Source organism: Rhizomucor pusillus (genome assembly GCF_041956525.1).
Source record: "Rhizomucor pusillus strain CBS 183.67 unplaced genomic scaffold VTP01scaffold_18, whole genome shotgun sequence".
Taxonomy (NCBI): Eukaryota; Fungi; Mucoromycota; class Mucoromycetes; order Mucorales; family Lichtheimiaceae; genus Rhizomucor; species Rhizomucor pusillus.
The window spans coordinates 455981-471858 of NW_027192160.1; the positions used below are offsets into that span (position 1 = coordinate 455981).

Below are 15878 nucleotides of genomic sequence, written 5' to 3' on the forward strand. Positions count from 1 at the left end.
TCAAGAAAATGATTAATTGTGCATCAATGGTTGGAAAAAGTGGGGAGGTTGACGGATTTTAGGTAGTAAGGGATAGTGGGATGTCGTCTTCAAATACACAGAAAAAGAGTACAACACCAACAGCAATAACAATAACAGTGGATGTAAGGTGTAAAGATGAAATTACGAGCGACGGTTCATCACGTTAGACATTAAATTCTGCGCCCTTGCACGAAGTCTGCTTTCACCACCCAGCAAGGCAGAAGATATGCTCGGTATAGGCGTGAGAAAACTACTGCTACCGTTATTTGACGGCGGTGGAATATCGTTCGATGTAGTAGTAACAGTAGCAGCAGCATTTGGACTAGCGCTGGTGCTGTTGCTACTGTTGCTACTGTTGCTACTGCTGCTACTGCTGCTACTGCTGCTAATGATGTTACTGTCGATGCTGGTCGCAGCTCTGTTGTTGTTGTTCTTGTTATTGCTCCCAAGGCGCGCTCTTCTTCGCGTGAAATCTCGAAGAACCGTTGACCGGGATCGAGTTGGTGTTGGGTGCGGGTGAATGATGGTTGGTGGGGATGGTGGTGATACGTCGAGTGAGATACGTTCACGGTACCGGCCCGCTGATCGAGGCCGCTCACCACTTTTGCGAGAAGATAAGTCGGCGACACCCGATGCAATGTTTTTCAGCATGCTGGTGCGTGCTTTCATGTTGGGCTGCGCGAATTTGTCCGCCTTGAGCGCAGCATTCTCGGCATTGATCACTGTGGATAGAGATTTGTTGTTAATCGATGAAATAAAGAGAACTGTACGGAAACATACTTTTCAGTAAAATGAAATCTTTGAGATGACTAGATGGTAAAGTGGCCGGTATGTGAGGACCGAATTCGGGCACTGTCGCTTGGCGTATCACCTGTATACTTGAGGGTCATCAGAATCCCGCGCGGTCTCCTCGCTTGCCTCCTGTCCTACATACCTCCAAGAATCCGGAAGATCGACAGCAGGTCGTACAACGACAAACACATGCAGGAACTGCGAACGCACAATCGTCGGATCAAATTCGCCTCCTTGCTCAACAAACACAATGCACACAATATCTGCGGGGATCACGGGGATTGACGTTGGTGCACGTGAGCAACAAAAGAAAAAAAGGAAGAAAACTAGATGCATTATTACCATTGCCAACGTGTCTCTTTCTGTTTATCTGCTGTTTATCCTGCTCGCGCAGCGGCATCAACGGGCATACATGGAACATGATTTCGTGCTCACGCCAGCGTGAAACGTACGAGAACTCTCCGGTCTCGCCTGCCTTGGTATCCAGCCCGCCGGCGTATCCGATGTATCCGTTCAACTCGATTTTGGTGCCAACGAGGTCGAGAAATCGAACCAGCGAATTAGACATGCCCGTGTTTGAGTACCATTCCTCCTCTGTTTTCTGCGAACCGCGTACAACCAAAACTCCAAACTTGTAATTCTTGGGTATCTGTTTTGGCGATGAGTAATATTATCGTTGACACATTTTTCACACTGTCGACAGCTTACCGCCATCTCATCGAATCGTAAGAGTTCCTTCTCCATGCCTGCCATGATGGTCGCTTCAGCAGACAAGGATCGAAGGGAAAGCACCTGGATATCGGGGCAGGCGATCGACACTGCCTTGCGCAATGCTCGAGAAGAGTCTTGGTCGGCGGCAGCGGGCGATCTGCGTCGGATTGATCCGATCCTCCTGCTTCGCAGCAAGGGCGCCGCTGGTGGACTCGAGAACTTGACGGTGCTCGTTGCATTACTCTCTGCAGACTGCTGACTCTCTGTTTCTTGGATATCGCACTTCTTGTACAAATCGGCTTCCGTCAACATATGGTACTCTGCTTTCTGGATAATTTTGTTAAGACTGCCGCCACCCCAACCGAAATGTTTTTTGGGTCATTAGAATGATCATGTACTTACTCCATGTGTGCTAGATCGTACAATAATGTGAAACACAACATCCTTGTTCTCGGGATCGCATTCACGCACAGCCGATATGATCGCGCACTCTTCGGCATCTTCTGGCGTTACAAAGGTCAGATACGGCTTGCCTACAAAGTGCTGGCGGAATCGCCCCGTGTTCGGGTCCATGTGGTCCGGCCACATGCTGGTGTAATTTGGCAGCAATGCATTGTTTTCGCGTTGTTGCATCCGTAGATGAACTAGCGGATGTGGGTTTTCACGCACGTACTTTGGTGCAAAGCTACAGTCGTTGTCCTTCCCACGTAAGTGCCTGCACATGTCAGAAATGAGGTTCACCTGACATCACAACAAACAAAACGTCAGCTCCTGTCGCTGATGATATTCCCCAACAGAAATAGTACTTGCCACGTCGTCTTTGCTGCTCGCTGTCGAATCAAGTTTGATGTGGGGCGGCCATCGATACTGGTCAATCAGATATCGGACAGCATGCAACGCGATAGCGACGTTGTCGTTATCACTTTGCAGATATTCCAAGATCACTCGACAGCATTGATCCAGGGTTGCATAGTCGCTGCCTTCCATGCCGATCACACGATTATTATTATCAAAGAACTGCATCAAGTCTGGCGGGTTATGTTCTTCTTCGCTCGGCGGTGTCGGTGGTGACGCCGCTTTGCTGTTGTTGTTGTTATTGTTGTTGGGCACAGACACATTGCTGCTGCTTTTTGTATCCCGCCGCCGCAGCGATCGAAAGTTGCTGGATGCATTGATGAGTTTGGGCAACGATGGCCGTCGTACCCTTTCGTCGTTCGTCGTTGCTGACGATTTCCAGAATTTTAATCCTCGGCTACTACTGCTGCTGCTGTTGTTCTTCTCATTCGTGTTACGTTGCTGTCGATTGGCTTTGGATGCCTCGGCAGCTGCAGCGGCTTCAGTCGGCAAGACGATCGTTTGTTGAAAGTGGATATCTTTGGGTGGTACGGCCGGCGGCGGCGGTGGAGGCGCTTGTGGCGGGACGCTGGCATTTTTTTTGCTAGTTTTCATCTTTAACGCATGACTGAAAACAAAAAGGGGCAAATAAAAAAAATAAGAGGAAAAAAGAGAGAGAGAGAGAGAGAGAAAGAGAGAAAATTTGGCGGGAAATCCTAGGCCCCCTTTCTTTCTTTGCCATCTATTTTTTTACTACTGTTTGCACATGGCTGATCCCCTCTTGTGGAGTGGTGACACACGCATCTCCGCACATACAACCTATATGTATGAATATATATACAGAAACAAGGATGACTACGGTTGATAAGGGTCGTCGATGCGACGGTAGCATGCAAGGTATTTGCTGCCCTGGTTACGCTCGACTTTCTTGCCTTCCTCCGTTGCTGTCCGGACATGCGGCACGACAGGGTCTTGCTCCTGCAAAAGCGAGCACCAAAAAAGTCAGATACCGCAAATTAACTGATTGTGACACTAAAAAACAGCAAACTTACGCATTCCTCATCAGGAATTCGTTCAAACAAGGGGTGGTCGTCTAAGTGCTTGACCATCCACTCGTGCAATTCTTTGACATCGGTGATGGTGTACAGGATACCTCCTATCCGCAACGCGTAGGCATACTCGGCTAGTAGCGTCGGGCTTGATTTTTTAGTGTGTGATGCAAGCAATTAATATTAATTGATGATACCCGGCAACAAAAATGGTGCAATCCCGCTTTTACCTAATGATGCGTGCCTTGTGTTTGCGCTGCTTAAAGTGCGGATCAGGGAACAGGAAGAACATTTTTGATAACTGGCCCTTGCGGAAAAAGTTTGGCAAGAATTTCATGGCGTTCATTCGCATGATGGATACGTTCTGGTACGATCCAGGATGTTGCACACGCAGCGCCTTGATGCGCTCGTAGACATAGTCTTCCACCTTCGTGCGGATCTCCATCCCCAGCATCAGTTTGTCAGGGAACAGCGGCGCAAGCGCAATCAGCAGACCGCCATACCCGCATCCGATATCCGCAAACTCAACCTGCTTCTGCTCTTGCCCTTCCTTGGCTGGGAAAAACTCGGGATAGTGCCGTGACCAATCCATATCCTCTGGCTTTGGTGGGCTGAATGTAGCTTGTTGTTAGATAACCTCGGTATGCAGTGGCCACCCTCCCGAGACTCCAACAACTAGTACTCACTATTCCAGCTGGTGATCCGAAAACGGATTGGCATGAGCGCGTTGTCTGTAGTAGCGTTTCTAATAAAATAAAATGTCGTTAGAGCTAGTGCTCGAGTTGTACCTACGTCGAGCCATTCCTGAAATACTTGCCTGTGGCAATTTGGCTTCCTCTGATTCTGACATTTTGTTAAAGGGCGAATAACTTTGGAGGCAGCAGAGTAGTGAATCGTGCCTTTATGCTGCAACAAGCCACATCCATTCATGCTTCCTGCCCCCGTCATCTTACTTTGCATGATTTCCCTTCACCCCACGTCGTTCCCAATATCTGTTACATCAAACTTTACAGTATTTCCCCGTTATGACGTTTATGATAGGTATTTAAGGTTTGAGTTCCATGGGAATATGTTTACAAGTCCAGACGGAATAAGAAGCAGCAAAGAAATCAGGTTACAAAAACAAGTTTTCGGATGAAACAAGGAGGAGAATGGCGGACAAAGAAAGAGGGACGAAAGCAAAAGGTATTGTGTATGCTATGAGTGGTGAAAAGCATAGAAATATATAAAGGTGTGTGGGAGAATGTGAGGAAGAGGAGGCTAGGCTGGATCTATTACTTCCTCGCTTTGGACTTGCCCTTGCGATCCTGTATTGCATCCAAAACGTTGCTGGATGATGAAGCGGTGCTGCTGCTGCTGCTCGGTCGTTGGTGTGAGGATGATGCAGAAGACGAGAATGAAGTTTCTTCCATGGTTGAGCATCCAGGTGACGACGATGAAGCGTATTGATGATGGCGATGATTTTCTGTGATATGCGCGACCATCATCCGTAGACGGTCGAGTGCCTGAAGTGACTCTTGTTGCTCTTTGTCCGTTCCGAGCCATTTCGCGAACTCAGAGTTGAGAAGCGCTTCAGTGTACAGTGCATCGCTTCCATCATCCATAGCAAGCTCAGGGTCATACATTGGCGGTGCTGCTGCTCTCGATGAAGCTGATGCTGACCGAATGGATTGCTGCGTCAACATGGTAAACGGCCGGTTAACATCGTGGTAGTCGTACGTATCGATCTTGGTCATGAGCATATCATCCTCATAATATCTCGGTAACAGTACATCGAGGAGGGTATCTTGGTGCTGCCATCGCTGCTGAGCCTGGGACGAGGATGAGCTTTTGGCGTACGTGATGGTGGTTGCCATGGTTAAAAAGAAAGAAGAAAGACAGAAAGAATAGCAAAAGTGGATTGGGAAAGAAATGTGTGTGCGCTCTTCTTTGTGTAAGCGAAAATACGCTTCACATGAAAAAAATAGCTGCCAGCAACTCAGCGTCCGGGGTGTAGGTGATTGGGCAGCCAGCCAGTTATGGTCAGTGCGTCCTGTCTACATCTTCCCGCCGATCCTGGAATACCCGATATCAAGTCATCAGATAATATAACTACATCATAGCACCCAAAATCTCCAGGGCATCAAACACACGCGTGTGTATCATCCCGTTTATTAGTTACATAATATCATTAAACAGTATCTAGCGCTTTTTGACTTCTTGCACGGCTCGAGACGTAGCCAGTGTCGGCAATAGAGTGTCTTTGCCTATAATTGGTAGAGAGAGGTTGTGAGAAAAGATCGGGACATGCCAACTTTTTTCCATGTCATCCAACAACTTTACCTTCGTTTTCCAACAGACGATCAACAAGGTCGGAAACAACGCTGCTTGTCAGGTATCTTCCGGAGACACCCATTGGCAGCATGGGTTTGGATAAGAGTGCCTGCAGCTCAGCTTTCTTTGCATTCACCTGAGCCTTTTTCCGCTTCTTGGCTGGCGCATCGTCGTCGTCATCTTTTTTCGTATCAAGCATATCCTCATCGAAATCAAGATCTGCTTCCTTTGCCATTTTGCGCATCCAATTTACATCATGCGATGCCTGATAGAAATCGACAAGTCAGTTTTGTTGATCCAATAGATAATTCATCTGTGTCTCTGTGTGTGTGTACCTTCTCTTCTTGGTGTTCTAGCTGATCGATATCCGTTGCCAAGTTGACACGCTTTCGCATCTCGTTCAAAAGACTCATGTCTACCGGGAATTCGGGGTAATCTTTGCCCTTTCTCAAGCTTTGCCGAAGAGAACGATACTGCTTGATTTCTTCTGGCGAGCTTAGCAGGAGTGAAATACCATCGCGGTTCGCACGTGCAGTACGACCACTTCGATGCACATAGATCTCGGATGTTCTTGGTAGCTGGTAATGAATAACATGCTCCACCAACGGAATATCCAGACCGCGGGCTGCTACGTCGGATGCGACCAAAATTGCTTTTTCGTTCGCCTTGAATCTAATCCAGTGTCAGTAACTTGTAGTAATTTCTGGTAATAACAATCGACGATATTTACCTATCCAAGTTCTTCAATCGCTGCCGCTGCTGCATCTGTGCGTGAAGACTTAGAACTTCTACTCCGAGCAGCTTGAAGATGGGAACGAAGCGGCGAATGGCGTCTATGCTGTTGACAAAAATGATGGTGCGGCCTGGGTATCGAGTGACAAAATAGTAAACATAGAGATCCTTTTCTTTTTTGAGACATTCAATCTTGGCCTCGGCCAAACGCGAGGCAACCCGGTTTTCGGTCGTGATATCAATGATGCTAGGGTTCTTGTTTTCCAATTCCAATCGTCTAAGCAAATCTCCCATTGTGCCGGCGGCCGTTCTCTTTCTGTTCTTGAGTTTCTTCTTTGATCTCAATGCTTGGATATCTTGATTCAGCGTAGCAGTAAAGACGAATGTTTGATGTGATCCCTTGTCTACAAATGCCCAACGTTAGGCCTCTTCTGTATTTCAACGACTCCTATTTTTTCGCTTACATCGCAATTCTTTGCGAGGCTTGTTCGCTTCGAGTTCCTCTGGCCAGTTTGTAGTATCCCTGTCAAGTGATTGTCAGTATCCGGATCTGCTGTTTGTTTCTTCACGGACATATTACTTTTTCTTCGTCGATATCTCGTTCAGAATGTTTGTCAACTCTTCAAAGCGGCCCTTTTCCAACATTCTGTCGGCTTCATCAAGTACCAAAATCTTGATTCCCCTGAGCATCGCCATATACTCATCATCCTCTGAGAATATTTCCCAAAGACGACCAGGTGTTGCAACAATGATATCCGGCTTTTGTTTCAAAACTCGCTGTTGTTTCTGAGGTGACATGCCACCGACGACAGCTGCCACTTTGATGTCTGTAAACACTGCAATGTTCTGGATGTGATCCTTGACTTGGATGGCCAGTTCACGCGTAGGCGCCAGAATAAGACCTGTAAGTCCCCGGGGTCTCTCCTCCGCGTTGATAATGTGTTGCACTATAGGAATACCGAATGCTAGCGTTTTACCGGAACCCTACAGACATAAAATGATCAATTTCTCTTTCTCTCTCCCTCTCTCTTGATAAATCTCCATTAGATCTTTACCGTTTCTGCGACACCAATGATATCTTTACCGCTAAATGCTCGAGGTAAAGCTTTCTCCTGGATAGGTGTCGGCTTGCCAAACTTGTAGTACTTGAGAGCATTGACAATCGGTTCTGCCAGCTGGATATCCTTCCAGCCGGAGACATCAAAATCTAAGTTGTAAAATCGTTTAGAGACAAAAGCCCGTCCGTATTATCCTTAGTGTAACATACTTTGGTCTACATCCTCCAATTTGACGATGGGTTTGCTACCAGGGCTTTTAGTTTTTGCTTCTGTGGCAGCTTTCTCCTTCTCTTGTTGTTTCTTTTTCTCCTTCTTGCTTAGCTTTGTGACCTTTTCCTTCTTAGCATCGACTTTGGTCTCTTTTTCTTGCTTCGGCTGTTCCTGCTGTTGTTCTTTTTCATCTTCTGAAGCTGATTCCTCTCCTTCTTCTTCACTTTCAGATTTCTCGTCTTGTTCTTCCTCATCGACAGAAACTTCCTCCAAATCCTCTCCATCGTCGTCTTCGTGCACCGATACTTCCTCGAGATCCTCATTCTCATACTCCACTGGAATTAGCACCTCTTCCTCCTGTTCAACGTCGTTCATCTCCTCGTCGGCGCTATCTTGACTAACATTTTCGGCATCTACAATCTGCCCCTTTGCTGCAAGTTTTTCGTCAAAGGTATCAATGTGATAGAATCCCTTGTGCTCTTCCAAGCTCAGTGGCTCTTCTGGAGTAGCCTTTTTTCCGGATTTACGGTTGGCTTTCTTGACACGCTAAAAGGGTCATTAGTTAATCTGGGTTGCCCCAAGTTGCCTGGATCCCGGAGATTGCGAACCTTAAACTTTGCTACTTTTCCCCTGGCAGCGTCCATTTCATATTCAACCTGTACGTCATCAATTTCCTCGAGGCACAGGAATCCGGTCATGTCATCGGTCAGCTTGGCATTGGACGTCTTGACCTCGGACCAGTCCCAGGTATCGACATCGGCTGACAATTCTTCGACCTCGTTCGTAGAAACTACTTTGGATTTGGTCTTGTTGATTTTCTGTTTCTTTGCACCGCTGCCGCTGTCGCCTCCGTGATTGGCATTGCGTTTGCTGCGCTTCTTGCCTACTGGTGCTGCTGCTGGCATCTCGAAATAAGGCAAAGAAGGAACCAAAAATTAGAGACATTGGACAAAGCCACTTCCATATTAATGCAAATTTGGCTTTCAAACTACGACCCTCAAAGCATTCTGCCAACATCTCCTCTATCTTTATCATATATTTGCAAAATTGAAAAAGAAAAACGCAAATCGTGTCGAGCAAAGAAAAACGACAGAGAGGAACGGTAGTAAATAGCCGAACGAAGGCGGATATACGGGTGTTTTTTTAGGTATGGTTGTTCAGAAAGGGAAGGAGGATGGAAAAAAAGGTTGCATGTGTGATCTGTGTGTGAGAGTGTATGTATGGTGTGTGTGAGAGAGAGGAAAAGAGAAAGGAATTTAGACATCCTCGGTAATGTCAAGAGGGACCCAGCCGTCGCTACCAAAGTCGATGATAAGACGTCCTTCCTCGGTAATCTTAAACATGCCCTTCTCGCCCCAGTTGGTAGGACCACGGAAAGCGCTGTCTGCCTTGATGCGCATCTGGCGGTACTGCTTGGCCAAGTCACGGCGCTCGGTCTCGGTCTTGCCATCCTTGGCCTTTGCCCACTCGGTGGTCTCGTATGTGTACTCCTTGATCATATCCTCGTAATCCTGCACGGCAGCCGAGGTAGGCTTCTCCAAGGTACCAGCCTTGGGATCAGCCACCTTGGCAGTTTCATCCTTTGTCTTCTTGGCCTCGTCGCCGGAAATGAAGCTGGGCAAGGCAGACATGTCGACGTAATTGGTCAATTCGTTCAAGTTCTTTGTAAAGTGGATCTTGGTGGCAACAACAGGATCCAAGAGAGGAGTGATCAAGTTCCATACTACACAGAGCGCAAAAGTCAGTATATAGAGTGGCGAGATAATGCGTTCTTGCCTATAACTTACCAGTTGAGAAGACCCAGGGAGCCTTGTGGATCAAGCACTGGCCGAGTGTTTCGGGATAGTAGGCTTCCAAGCAGCTAAGCAAGAACTTTACAAAGTCAAAGTCCTAGAGTATATACGTTTAGCACACACATTGTGTCAAAACAAGCATTCTGCATCAACGTTACCATGTTACTCAAGGTGAAACCTTCCATGTTGAAGACAATGCAGGCAGTATCCATGGGTTGGTGGACGACCAAGCGAGAGTTCTCCATAATGTACATGGTGAGAAGCTTGATAACCTCGGGGGCTTGATCTTCCTTGTGATGGAAGCGAACATTGATGAAGCTAATGCCAAGAATGTGGTAAGTGGGCTTAAGTCTTTCCAAAGATTCCCGTGTTTCTTTTGTTTACCAGATACCACGTCCTGCCTTGTCAGGACCACCTAGATATGCCTTGCCAGACTTCAAGTTCCAGGTGAACTGTTCACCGAGACCGGGCTTGAGCTTCTCGAGTTCGTTGTGCATGCCAGTCTCACCCAAAGCAACAATGTCGTCAACGCGCATAACCAGGCGCCATCGGAGAGTGTTGATCAACATGTTATATGCGGCGTCAAAATCCCACTTGCGAGCACGGAGGAAACGCAAGCAGACAGCATCCGGGTTATCGGTGGCAACCATGTTCCAGAAGGTCCTGCGAAGCTCGGAACCGGGGATCAAGGGAATAGCCTTCTCGAGAGGAAGGGACAACCAATTGGGGTCGGTGGTGGCGCCAATAAAGAGATCTTCCGGAGGAGGCGCTTCCTTCTTGGCACGACTGAAGAAGCCGCCAGACTTTTTGCCATTCGTTTCTTCAACGGGCTTCTTGGGAGCAGGCTTGGAGTTGGGATCGCCCGTTTGCTTGAAGAGTTCAAAAAGACGGAGCCACAATTGCTTGAGCATGCCGCGCTGCTTGTCGTCCAAGTAGCCAATGTGGCCAGCAGTGGTGTTGATTCCCGAGTTGGTACCGTTGGTTGAAGGAGCCATGTTGATTGTCTGATGGAAGAAGGAAGGAGAGAAGAGACAGTGTCCTAGCAACCAGAGATAGTTGCTGCTGCAGCAGTTTTTAAGTAGCTCTGCTGAGTTTGGGTCTGTCCGCGTTTGACGAATTTGGATGTTTCGAGCTGATGGTAAGCTTTGTTGCTATATCAGGGAAGGGCGAAGCTATGCCCTCTCACTTTATCATACGCTTCGCTCGACAAGTCAGATTCCGAGTTTTGGGAAAATTGCAGAACCAACCCGCGCTCGCATATTTTAACAGCCTCTCTAAACATCAAGAACCCAACGAATGTTGTTTGATCTGCCCATTCTGCCTGGAATACAACAAACGCATGGACGCTGCTGCTGCTGCTGCGATCGACGTGAAGGAAGTGTGAGAAACTCACAAGGGGTCTCACAAAGTTTTTCTCTGATTTATCGCAGTTGCCAAAGCAATGTCGTTTGCTTGAATGGGGTAGTCTTTCTTCCTCCGCTATCCAATTTCGGGAAATGCTGAAATGAATTTCCCACAGGAAACATTTGGCCTACTTTAAGATTGTCTTCGACATTTTCTTCAGGGCAGCGCCGGTTCCCGTCATTACAGGTCCTTCCCTTTGACTTACTCTATTCCTCGTAGGTTGCTGTTTGGATTGACAACATCGAACTTACCGAGATCATGTTGTGTTACAAGCACGGTGCTTTTATCCATGGCAACACAGAAACGCGCGCGGATCCTGTCCAAATTTCCTACCTGTAAACTAGTCACATGCAAATTGCTTCAACACCCAACTCCAAATTATTGCTACAGTTGATGAGTACTTTGGCAAGATAAATGCTTCGCTTGGAACGAATGGCTGCGATGCTATACATTGCTACACAACGTTGCCGCTTTGCAATTATTTCTTTTTCTGAGCATGCCTGAGCAAAAACTCGATAAGGCTAGTAGCACAGCTCTCATTAATTAGCCGCATTACGTTGGTCCCACAAAACTAGGTGCATGGGGCAATAATGCTTCCAAATTTACGCTAAATATAGCCTTGTGGACAGAAATAAATGCTACTATCTACTCAACATCTCTTAGATATTCATATGTTTGACGTTGGCATACTTGGATGGATTGAATTTTCAATAAATCCCAACAAAACCTGCACTCATCTCCATCCAAACTCTATTCTGCTACAAAGACACGTGCCTGCAATGTAACTTACATTTTAAGTCTAAAAAGGCATGTCTTGATAAGCGCAGTCCCATCAATAGCATATACAGGCTATGTAAAAGGTCACGATGCAGGATTCATTGATTACAGGCATTATTTGGCGCATACCGTCACGGTAACGCATTGTGGAAGGTTGTAGTTGTATGTGGTAAAGAATATTTACATTTTGGATATCGTGACAAAGTAGAGGATGTAAACAGAAGGATATAATAGGAAACATAACGATAGGATTTGGAGCATATTTACAAATTTTTATAATTCTTCTTCTTCATGGATCCGACCGCGCTTCCTACGTCTTGATGGTGACAAAACGCAGCAACGTAAAATTGACAAAGACTGTTGCTTTTCCCATCCGACTTCTGGAGCTTTGGCGTTGGATGTAGAAGATACTGTTTGTAACAGGATCGCTTTGCTTTCCAAATAAGCTCTAGGATATGGCGGAAATCGGCTTGGAAAGTTTCGAAGCAGATAGGGAACTGATATCGCTTCGTGCGAAGGATCCGACAGACGTGGCCTCCTGGAATGTCAGCAGAGATTAGCTGCACGCGTGTTCCCATTACAGCGTATCCAACGGTGCAGAGCTTATTCGCTATGCAGGGGTAGTTATTCGCAAGAGCAGCCAACATATCCCGCAGCGTCAGAGGCAACTTCAGGCAGCCGTCATCCATCGCTTTGGTTGTTGTATCGCCAGGGATGCGGCCGGCCTCCAGACATCCGAACTCGTATCCATGACTTTTAAATATAATATCATTTCGGGAACCCATTTGCTTCCTTTCCCGGGCGACGACTCCGGCTGGCTTCCTTGGACTGCTCCTTCTGGACGGCAATGGGCCACCGCACTGCTCTCCATGTTTGGCAATGATCTTGGATCCGACGAAGGATTCTCCGATAATTCGCTAGACGTGGTGCGGAAGGTCTGCCTCGCTGCGTTCTCCGATAGATTCGAAGAAAGAATGGATATATAATTCCAAGGTATTGATGATCGATTTTAGCAGCCAGCGCTTGTCGGCATTTTCAAGTGGGTGAATAAGTTCGTTCATGGCTGCGCGGAACGTGCGATTAATGACTCTAGGTACTCGGCCAAATATGCAGGGAAATTCTGCAGTTCATCCACGTAATGGTCATACAATGCATCCATTTCTGCCGGAGAAAGTACTGTGACCATGTAGGATCGCTTAGATCCAAAATGAAGTAGTCACAGGAATGTTCGCTGTCGCATTTTAGCGCAAACTGTTTCAACTTTCGTTCCTGTCTCCAGTGGAGGTGACCTAAGTTTAGTTGGAGTTGGATTCTTTGGGTGGAAGCATTGGGATGGTCGAGCATAGATTACCGAGTGCCTCCATCCAAAACGTGAGGGTTCGTCCAAAAAGATGGCCCGGTGAATTTTTAAAAACAAACTCATATGCTTTGGGTGTGCATCGGTACCAATTCACTGGGATTCACCTCCATGCCTCCACCCAAAGAATCCAACTCCAACTAAACTTGGATCACCTCCAGTGTCCACATGTTACTTTTGTTGATACTTTTGTATAGCCGTCTTATTTGGGCTTTGCTTTCGACGGAGAGCTTTTTGGCGCTGACGGTGGAGCTGGAGTTTGTGCTTGCCGTTTGAGAGGAAGATGCTGTCGCGGATGTGTTACACAACTCGGGATTGCTGGTTCCTCGTAGCAACGCGCCGAAGAATCGCTACTGCAACCCTTGCCCAGTTAGGTTTGCTTCGCGTCTATACCAATCATTAATATCATCGAATCCGGGCACCATACCTTGTCAACTTGCCACCGAGCCTTTCAGAGCTGAGGCAATGTTTCCGAAGCGTGTAGACCAGACTTCTTCTGGATCTTGTCCAATTTCGGTCTCCTTCACGACGAGATCGAAATGCTCGTCAAATAATTCTTGTAACTGTGGCTTCTGCGTTGTTTATATAGTCCGTGATGACTATGGTATGTAATATTCTTAGAGCCTACGTTTGAACGTATGTAAAACGGCGTACCTTGCCCGTAGTATGTTTCCCTGGCAGGTACAAAGTAAAAAGGAGAGGGGAATGCATTTCGACCCTTCATGCGATGAAGTCATGTGAATTTATTTCTCAGAAGTCGTCCCAAAATCTGACCAACCATCCAGATCAAACGCGATTCATTGTACCTGTACTTTTGAAGAAGTCGCTGTCCTTGCACGTTTTACGTCAAGTCTTGTTTCCTTTTCTTCTCTTTTCCTTCCGCGTGATTTCAGCCATCTACTACAGACATCCAACACGTGACGCATATGCATATTGCTGACCGCGGAAAAAATACCGATGTCCAGAAGAGACGTTTCTGGACAAGCACAGTTTAATACAATTCGTGCAGTTTTGCGTCGCCTGCTTAGAAATCAAATGTCGCATGGCCGCACAGAAGTTCTTGGCAACCTGTCAACCTATCCATAGGTAACTGCTATTTACCTACCTATATATTGCATAACTTAAAAACCTGAATAAAATAAAATGATGTACTTACCTGATTGCACATTACTGGCTGTTAACGAGGCCATACAAAGTTACAACTTCTCTTTGTTACGACATTTATCCCAGCAATTGTGCGAATGAGAAACGAAACCATGGAAATCACTAGGCTTCACACCATTACATGCGTCACGGATTCTTTCTGATAAGGTTTCTTGCTGCAAAAACCTATGACATTTAACTTTGCTTTTTGCCACAGATCAGAATTGTTCTATGGATTGAGCTCAGGAGAATATGAAGGAAGATAAGCACATCGATATCCTCGGTAAGCAATATACTTGGCTATATCTTTATTCGTGTGTATGGGTGCATTGTCCATAACGAGATAGTGGCCTTTCATCTGTGGATATTTGTCCATTTCATCCAAAGTCTCTTTCAAAAAGCTAATATAATGGCCGGTTACAGTACCAGTGCTCAAAACTTCATATTCCTTGTCAAGCTTTCTCTTCTTATTAGGATTGGCCTTTGGTATTCTCAAGCTAACTTTGATTAAACCTGAAGCAGAGATAGCTTCCAATATAGACGTGGTTTTTGCTCTCGTGGTTGGCACAGTGACAACAGCAGGAACACCTTTCTTTGACCAAGCTCTTGTGCGTTTCATATTTATATGGAACGCAGACTTATCAAGAAACACGCAGTTCGTCAAGAAGTTCATATCTGTTTGTTCCCACTGGCGAACCCAATCAAATCGTTCCTGAATCTTTTCTGGACTTTTTCTTTCCACAGATTGGAACTCTGCTTTTTTCAATGGAAGGTTGCACTCTGTTTTTATAAAGTTATTAACAGTGCTATTGGAAACTTTAAGATCCTTGAACTCCTTCACTAAATGCTCGGTCACTTCGACGACAGCAGCAGAGGGATTAGCATCAATAAAATCGATAATGGTCTTTTTGTGTTCCGAAGTCAGAATACGTCTACGACCTTTCTTTTCACCGCTCTCGAAGATGCTATCAGGACGCTCATCATATTGTTTAACCCATCTCTGCGCTGTACGAACATGAATGTCCAACTGTTTCGCTTGCAGCTGATGCACTTGAACATTTCTCAGTCTTCAGTTTAAAAAACCTAGCTTTATCCTGCGGAGTGTAGTGAGTATATACACGTTTTTCCGTTGCTTCCCTCATACGCGAATCCTCATTTCTTGGTTCATCTACTTGCATTGCATTGGTTTGGGAAGATCCCTCAGAAGCCGTATTTTGCAAATACTGAGTGTGAGAGGTAATCGTCTTAAGGGTAAATTGCTTCTGATCAACGATCTAGTCCATGGGCTCAGGTTTACCATTCTTATCAACGACGTTTCCTAGTCCATCTTCATACAGAAATTGTGTCATGTTAAATCGTAAAGTACTGAAGAAAGAGAAAATGTAACAGGAAATAGCACTGCACCTATATATACCCTAAGGTGTCAAGAACTTTTGTCTGGTCATGCGACATTTGATTTCTAAGCAGGCGAAATCCATTGTGGAAAATGCGACATGATTTCTCGGCACGCGACATGCATTTCTCAATTTTCATTGCCTAACGACATTGAATTTCATTCGCTGCGACATTACTTTCTAAAAACACTTTACACACTTTCCGGAAAGTAAATTCGCGTTCGGTGGAAAATGAATGCACCCAATGGCGAGAACAAAATTCGGATTGTACGAAAAGTAAATTCGCTTGT

The 15878-nt window shown here is 46.1% G+C and overlaps 7 protein-coding genes across 7 annotated transcripts; all 7 read right to left on the minus strand.

Moving 5' to 3' along the window:
• Positions 1-162: 162 nt before the first annotated feature.
• Positions 163-2973, minus strand: VTP01DRAFT_3852 (uncharacterized protein; the record flags this gene model as incomplete). The annotated part of the gene is made up of 7 exons (XM_069382469.1): positions 163-743; positions 802-899; positions 956-1076; positions 1156-1462; positions 1522-1851; positions 1927-2265; positions 2335-2973. 7 exons carry the CDS (start codon positions 2971-2973, stop codon positions 163-165), a joined length of 2415 nt encoding a protein of 804 aa, XP_069236178.1.
• A 240-nt stretch (positions 2974-3213) lies between these two features.
• VTP01DRAFT_3853 (uncharacterized protein) lies at positions 3214-4257 on the minus strand (the record flags this gene model as incomplete). The annotated part of the gene is made up of 5 exons (XM_069382470.1): positions 3214-3336; positions 3411-3555; positions 3638-4018; positions 4094-4152; positions 4225-4257. 5 exons carry the CDS (start codon positions 4255-4257, stop codon positions 3214-3216), a joined length of 741 nt encoding a protein of 246 aa, XP_069236179.1.
• Positions 4258-4681: 424 nt separating this feature from the next.
• VTP01DRAFT_3854 (uncharacterized protein) lies at positions 4682-5263 on the minus strand (the record flags this gene model as incomplete). Its single annotated transcript, XM_069382471.1, has 1 exon — positions 4682-5263. One exon carries the CDS (start codon positions 5261-5263, stop codon positions 4682-4684), a length of 582 nt encoding a protein of 193 aa, XP_069236180.1.
• Positions 5264-5588: 325 nt separating this feature from the next.
• On the minus strand, positions 5589-8625 carry VTP01DRAFT_3855 (uncharacterized protein; the record flags this gene model as incomplete). The annotated part of the gene is made up of 9 exons (XM_069382472.1): positions 5589-5653; positions 5730-5985; positions 6056-6392; positions 6451-6856; positions 6917-6975; positions 7033-7436; positions 7508-7659; positions 7720-8266; positions 8329-8625. The coding sequence occupies 9 exons, from the start codon at positions 8623-8625 to the stop codon at positions 5589-5591; spliced, it is 2523 nt and encodes an 840-aa protein (XP_069236181.1).
• Positions 8626-8976: 351 nt separating this feature from the next.
• On the minus strand, positions 8977-10508 carry VTP01DRAFT_3856 (uncharacterized protein; the record flags this gene model as incomplete). Its single annotated transcript, XM_069382473.1, has 4 exons — positions 8977-9443; positions 9508-9610; positions 9672-9831; positions 9898-10508. 4 exons carry the CDS (start codon positions 10506-10508, stop codon positions 8977-8979), a joined length of 1341 nt encoding a protein of 446 aa, XP_069236182.1.
• Positions 10509-11957: 1449 nt separating this feature from the next.
• On the minus strand, positions 11958-12479 carry VTP01DRAFT_3857 (uncharacterized protein; the record flags this gene model as incomplete). The annotated part of the gene is made up of 1 exon (XM_069382474.1): positions 11958-12479. One exon carries the CDS (start codon positions 12477-12479, stop codon positions 11958-11960), a length of 522 nt encoding a protein of 173 aa, XP_069236183.1.
• Positions 12480-13597: 1118 nt separating this feature from the next.
• On the minus strand, positions 13598-15543 carry VTP01DRAFT_3858 (uncharacterized protein; the record flags this gene model as incomplete). The annotated part of the gene is made up of 5 exons (XM_069382475.1): positions 13598-13650; positions 13706-13769; positions 13858-13951; positions 14491-15244; positions 15492-15543. The coding sequence occupies 5 exons, from the start codon at positions 15541-15543 to the stop codon at positions 13598-13600; spliced, it is 1017 nt and encodes a 338-aa protein (XP_069236184.1).
• Between the last annotated feature and the right edge of the window lie 335 nt (positions 15544-15878).